Source organism: Palaemon carinicauda, chromosome 45 (assembly GCF_036898095.1).
Source record: "Palaemon carinicauda isolate YSFRI2023 chromosome 45, ASM3689809v2, whole genome shotgun sequence".
In the NCBI taxonomy this organism is placed as follows: Eukaryota; Metazoa; Arthropoda; class Malacostraca; order Decapoda; family Palaemonidae; genus Palaemon; species Palaemon carinicauda.
In genome coordinates this window covers 34,813,642-34,821,141 of record NC_090769.1, presented here as the reverse complement: position 1 = coordinate 34,821,141, position 7,500 = coordinate 34,813,642, and the positions used below count along the sequence as shown (strand labels likewise).

General features: G+C 31.1%; 1 protein-coding gene across 1 annotated transcript in view; it reads left to right on the top strand.

The window, feature by feature from the left end:
• Positions 1–7,500, top strand: part of LOC137634906 (microtubule-actin cross-linking factor 1-like) — a 1,614,628-nt gene that overhangs the window by 718,415 nt on the left and 888,713 nt on the right. The window contains exons 53-55 of the mRNA XM_068367453.1: positions 312–523; positions 6,931–7,085; positions 7,468–7,500. The exon at positions 7,468–7,500 is cut by the window's right edge and continues 157 nt beyond it. Of these exons, the coding sequence (XP_068223554.1) occupies positions 312–523; positions 6,931–7,085; positions 7,468–7,500 (400 nt within the window). The remainder of the gene's footprint in view (positions 1–311; positions 524–6,930; positions 7,086–7,467) is intronic.

The following is a 7,500-nucleotide window of genomic DNA, read 5'->3' as shown; positions in this document are numbered from 1 at the left end:
GCTTAACTATTTCACAGTCAATTCTATACTGTTATAATTTTTAACATATTTTCATTCATCCTTGATTATATAGGTAATATTCAGATATTATTCTCCACAGCATTTGGCAGAATTAATGTAAAATTAATAATGTAAAGTATTGTAAACTGTTCACATATTATATAAGACTCCCTTCATAGGTTCCAGTAGAAAATGGATCCATTCGGAAATGAGAAAACGGGTAATTTCTTCTTCAGGGAGACACTCGTATTATAGTCGAGGTATCTTTTCCATTTAAGGTGATATTTATGTATATTTGTCTTTTTTTTCAGTATCAAAGCTCAGAGAACACTGGGATGAGACGAACAGCGTTGTCCTCGCTCGCAAGACGCAGCTTGATGCCATGTACGGTGACACTCACAAATTCGATGCTAAACGATCTGAATTGGAAAGTTGGCTTTCAAGAATGGAAGCCCGTCTTGAAAGGATGGCTCCCGTGGCGCACACAGCCGATGTCCTCGATCAGCAAATACGGGAACAGAAGGTAAATATAGAGTTAATTACTAGATAAGCACATGAAATAGTTTGTTCTTTTCATCTTTCTTAATTTAATTGTTCTATTTTCGCTAACATGTAGCCTACAGTTGCCAAAGCCCTTAGTATCAAAATTGCCCTTTTGAAAGTATTGGCATTAATAGAAATGGCCAATTGCGTTATAGGAGTAACATGATTATTACAGTAGATCTTTAATCTAACTTTGGGTGCTGCATCTTATAATAATGCATACCTTTACATTTGGTTGTTGGCAATATTAATGTCTTAATACAGTATTTTTGCCAATCCTCTATTACACTTTTATCATATCAGTTCTTAATGCTACTATTGTTAGTATGTAGACAAATGGAAGTCTGGTGGATCATGAAGTGGGTGTTTCCCATATCCTTGAAAGTATTTGGTTAGACCATACAAAGAATTTTTTTTTTTTATTTGCATTCTAGAAAGCATTTTTTTTAAATTTTACTATACATTATAAAATGCAGTTATTGACTTTAAAACCATATTTGCTCCAAAGCACATTTTCATTCCTCGAGGGTTCTTCATATCTAATATTGTATGTAATTTACTCCGCATGTTTCAACGATTAACAGGATAAAGAGATAGCCAATTCTGCAAACTACATTCATATGTTTAAATATTATTAATAAGATGAATTATCTTTACAATAGAAAATAGGGATCTATATACTTATGTATATATATATATATATATATGTATATATATATATATATATATATATATATATATATATATATATATATATATATATATATATATATATATTAAGAAACTCGTAGATGCCGCTAAGACAATTGCCTTCAGTGAAAATTGCATCAGAGAAAATGTCTCGAAAGTGTGTGTGTGTGTGTGTGTGTGTGTATACATGTATATATATGCAGTATATATATACATATATATATATATATATGTATATATATATATATATATATATATATATATATATATATATATATATATATATATATGGCCTCAGTTTTATAATTATTTATGCTACTTGAAATATTGAAAATTTCTTTAAACTGTGGAGTTGTTCTGATCAACGCTTCCGGTCGAAGAGGTTAATCTAAAGTGTAAATCGTAGAATCCGCTTGAAATATGCAGTCCCTTTGAATTTGAGTAATTGTTGTGTAATATTGGATGATCTTTCTACGTGTGACGATCACTTTTCGCGTGTTTGCAAATAGAGGCAGAAGTACATATCATTTACGAATTTAATGTTCACAATTATTCCTGAAATTTCTAGAGTTAGGGGAATCATTTGAATGAATATCCTTTTAATACAACAAAATGGTATCTGTTACTGCTAGCTACTAATTTGTGCTAACAGCTACGTGTAATACTTTTCACAAATGTCAACATAGCACTTGATATATACTGGTTGAGAATATGCTTTTCAAGAAGTTGGTTTCATGAAAATATTTCATTAGTGCCTCGCGTTGAGGCAACTTTCAGGTTTAGAAGACTCCTCGGAAGTTTCGGGGAAATTCTTTCCTCTTTGGGTCATTTAGTGGAATCCTGTATAGTGCGCTTGTCTTGGGTTGGAATGTGTAATTTAGATATGAATGAATTTAGATTAATGTAGACTATTTTACATTTGAATCTTTGTTTTTAAAAACAAATATAAAGAAGGGAAAGAGAACGTTTCATGTTTCTGGTAGTTAAACTAGGTTCTCGTAACTTTTTTTATTTTGTATAGTGCGCTTGTCTTGGGTTGGAATGTGTAATTTAGATATGAATGAATTTAGATTAATGTAGACTATTTTACATTTGAATCTTTGTTTTTAAAAACAAATATAAAGAAGGGAAAGAGAACGTTTCATGTTTCTGGTAGTTAAACTAGGTTCTCGTAACTTTTTTTATTTTGTAATTTTAAAATAACGCCATAGATTGAATTAACAGTTGCAGTTTGTGAAAGGGAAAGTGAAAGAATTAAAGAAAATAAATTATTAATATTATACGTGACTTACCGTACTGCCTTACAGATTTAGATAGAAGGGTTGGATAATAAGTAAAAAAAAATATGAATATAGATATTAAAGCTCGTTTAAAAATAATCACCATTTCCTTACATTATTCTCAATGGGAAATTTCCAGACTGTATATGTCATTTCGGTGTCCCTTATCTTAATTGGGAAATGCGATAAGATCAATTTGATATAGACCGGCTTATGGCATCCAAAAATTGGAATGTTTGGATAGGTTTTTTATTTACATAGAGGGTTACCTGTAACATTGTTCCATGATGAATCTTTTTCGAGTAGTGGCCATCTTAATCACAGATATTTATTCTTAGTCGCTATGATGCTTTTTTAATGTTTTTTTGTTTTTTACTTTTCTTGCGGTAACTGTATCCTTTTTATTTGTATTATCTGGATAAAGGTAGAGTCTTTTCATCTATAATATGATATGAAGTGACAAGATACTGTAGATTCTCGCATTAAATCAAAATTAAACTTTGGGAAAAGTAATGGATATTACTTCGAAAATTATCTTTTCAAGAGAGAGAGAGAGAGAGAGAGAGAGGGAGAGAGAGAGAGAAAGAAAGAGAGAGAGAGAGAGAGAGAGAGAGAGAGAGAGAGAGAGAGAGAGAGAGAGAGAGAGAGAGAGAGGCCTTCATGTAGCAAGAAACTAGTTAATTCATTAGTAAATTAAATAATTAAAAGAACTAGGAAAGTATGAGGCGTAAGTCAGTTATGTCATACAGAACCACACATTCCTTTTCATATGGAAACCGATTGTCAAGTAGAAATTTTGCGAAGGAGAATAGTATTTTGTTTAAAGTAGGGCTGTAAGAAAGATGGGTGTCATATATAAAAAACAAAGAATACTTAACAGCTACGGTCTATAGAAGGAAGAATATTAGAAAGGTGAAGGATAGAGTGATGGCATTAGTTGATGGGATTACGCAGGGAATCTTATTTCGTGTTGATTGTAATGAAATGGCTGACTAGGATGTACATGCTATATCTGAAATGAAAAGTTCTAAAAGAAACATATGCCAATAATGTGTGACCGTAATGAAATAGCTGACTAGGGTATACTGTACATACTATGTCTTAAGTGAAAATTTCCAAAAGAAGCATGAGCTAATAACTTGTGCCCGTTTATATTAAGAAAATGGTATAGAACTGTTCAGAATCCTAGAGATATAACACTCCTTAGTTTACTCAATCCTTGGAATGTGAATGGAAGGATTTTATTTGCGAAAATTGGGCTGTAAAACCGTTACCCAGCATCTCATCGATATTCTCGTCACCAAAATCAATCTTCAGTGAACGGCATGAAAACGGACTTACAACAAGCACAAGACAACTCGAAAAAGAGAATTTTGTTTGTTACAAGAACGACGGTACTTTATCTTTAAAACAAAGTAATATCAAATATGAAATGTAATAAGTTTCCAATTCAATAAAATATATTACAAACGTTTGCCAGAGAATGTACAATAACATAAATAAATCGGTTAATCCCAACTAGCGTTTCCGTTTAAACCATGACCAGCATAATGCAACCAATAAATTATAGTAGCAATATTTTGGTTTCATATTTGGGCAATGAACTATTTGTAAATCAAATATCTGTTATGATGTAGTCGTGTTAGAGGCTGGAGAGTAAAAGGGGAAAACTAGTTAAGGCATTCATTGATCCACAGAAAGCATATGATAGATATGATGCATATTCAATGTAGCGTGTTAAGGAATTGCTGTATAAATTCGTTTTTAAATGAATTTGGAAATGTAGGTAGTAGGTTGGCCAAGGCACCAGCAACCCGTTGGTTAGATAGTACATTGAATTCTTGTATAGTTACAGCTAATTTTTCCTTTTCCTTCACATAAATCGAATAGTGTGGGTTATTCTTTACACATTCTCCTCTTTTCTCATACACTTGACAACACTAAGAAAATAGAAAAATTCTTCTTCTCTCAAAGGGTTAACTACTACACTGTAATTGTTCTATGTCTATTTTCCACTTCGTAAAGGTAGAAGAGAGACTTTATCTATGTTAAACAGCTCTTCTAGAAAAAAGACACTCCAACGTCAAACCATTGCTCTTCATAGTCTTAGGTCTTAGTGCCATAACCTCTGTACCATGGTCTTCTACTGTCTTGGATTAGAGTTCTATTGCTTGAGGGGGTATACTCAGGCGCACTATTCTATCTGTTTCCTTATTTCTTTTACTTACTGGGCTATTGTCCCTGTTGGAGGCCTGCTTTTTCAACTCGGGTAGTAGCTTAGCAAGTAATAAAAATTATAATAATTGGTGACATTCTAGTTTATGTCAGTGTAAATATATGCAAGAATCATTGCTTTTGTTATTTTAAAGTTTAGCTAAGATGTGTTAAGTCTGCATTTTTTATTATAATATTTCCATTGATAACGTTGTAGGATAAATGATGAAATTATAAGAATATCCAATGTTTATTATTGATATCAAGAAACTGGTGGAACAATGTTTGAATAATTGTTGAAGGTAAAAGTTAAAATTAGGATATTAACGAGATTAAGATAATGATGTCGAACGAAAGCATATTGTGAGAGAATTATTGGCATTTATGATTGATCAAGGTAATGGATAATTTCGGTTTTGTAATAGGTTGGTGATGATAGGAACAACAGAAGTAAGAATGGAAATATATTGTCTAGATTAGCTAAGTTGAAAAATATGGATTTACTGAACTCATGTTTCTATATGTAGGTAATATGTTTAGTTTGAATGAAGAAAGTATTGAAATGTTGAGAGGTTTTATCTTCATGTAAATGAATTAAATGTGGTGGAAAAAGTTTAGAATGTACAGTTAATACTTGAACTGAATTTAAAGATTGGCTCAGGGATTGGATCAGAATTTTTGGTGGATCGAGACTGGTACAGTTTAGATTTGTCAAAAATGTCTTGAGTGAAGGATTCTTGTCAGAAAAAAGGAAAATATATGGTTGGTGAATCGAAAGGAGTGTCAGACATATCAATTGTTCACTATTGAGTTTAAAACGTAATTTTATGTTATATGAGGTTCGTTCTTGATTATTTAGTGAGATTTTGTAAATATATATATATATATATATATATATATATATATATATATATATATATGTATATATATATATATATATATATATATATATATATATATATATATAATATATATATATATATATATATATATATATATATATATATATATATATAAATATATATATATATATATATATATATATATATATATATATATATATATATATATATACACACACATACGTAAAACTCAAAGGGAAACGTGATGTTAGATGCAAAAGAACCACATGGGAAAAGTATTGGTAAGAGCGAATCCTGACTAGTTTCGTCAGGATTCGCTCTTATATTTTCATTTCCCATGCTGTTCTCTTGCATCTGAGCATCATGTCTCCCTTTGAGTTTTACGTGTGTGTGTGTGTGTGTGTGTGTATATATATATATATATATATATATATATATATATATATATATATGTATGTATGTATGTATGTATGTATGTTTGTTTGTTTGACATAAGGCTTTCCCACCATCTATTCAGCCTACTTTTCGATTCTAGATCAAAGACAAAACTTTGCGCATATATCTTCCATAATATTATCTTCTTCAAGTTCATCCCTCTCCTAACTAACAGCCAATCCTCCATCTTGATTTCTATTAAAATTCATAGATAGCACTTTCAAACACTATATTTCTTTCATCATTCTATGCACTATTACTAATCAACACAGAATCATTCGTATACTCTACTGTACACCACTCTCCATTCACCTCGCATTGTCTTATCTCAAATTATTTATATTTACATCTGTCCTTCACTCCTTTCTCTGATATGTTAAACATATTTGGACTTTCTTTGTCTGCCCATTCATTCCTGAATTTCGGAATTATAGCCAAAAACCTTTTCATTATATCTTTGGCTTTCTTCGTTTCCATTTACCAGCTGATCATTTAGATATGTTTTATCGAATATTTTCCAACTTTACTAACATCTTAATTGCCGATACATTTCTTAACATTTCATCCTTATTGACTTCACATAAATCACAAAATAAATTACATCAAAAGCTTCATTTTTCCAATTTGCATACATGATCTAGTCCTCACTTGTTCCCCATTCCGTTAATATCTCTTAGCTTTTCATGGCAGAAAGATTGTCATATTTTACACTAATTCGGTTGTTCGTACACAATTTTATCCTATTTTTCTGTATATAATGCAGATTTGTATATCTATATTTATTGTGAAAACTGTTTTCTTTGTTATTAAATTCAATGTCGTCTACCTGTCCCCCATACTGTCATAAGCTTTATACAAATTATTGATGTTTTACTGTGATAGTAATTTTTGTTGTTTACTTTTAGGGTTTCCATGCAGAGATCCATCAGTACAAACACCAGGTTGAGCTTTTCAATCAGATGACGCAGCGGTTAATTGCTATATATCAGCACGATGATACTCGCAAGCTGAAGAAAATTACGGAGACTATCAATCTACGCTACAGCAGCCTCAATTCAAGGTCAGAGAAAACGCTTTTATGATAGTGTGTCTTGATATACTAACCCGTTTTCTTCTTTATTGTACTTACCCATTTTCTGTGAATTGTTCTAGTCTCTTACAAGGGTGACTTGTATAACTGAATACCATATTTCTTTGCAAGAATTTATTCTTTGGCTACGAACTGTTAACTAGCCCCTAATAGTTTAGGAGAACATTTGCAAGCAATTTATGTTATGATGATGGTGCTTCCTAATATATTTTTACTTTAAGAGACTAGTTGTCATAGTCATAGATAATCTTGTATCGAAATGCCTTTAAACAACTTGTTTCAACGTAATTATACCCTAACATATTTATAATATTGCCTGTAGCATCATTGAATTTTATAATATTATTTGCAGCATAATTGCACGAGGGAAGGCTCTCCACTCTGC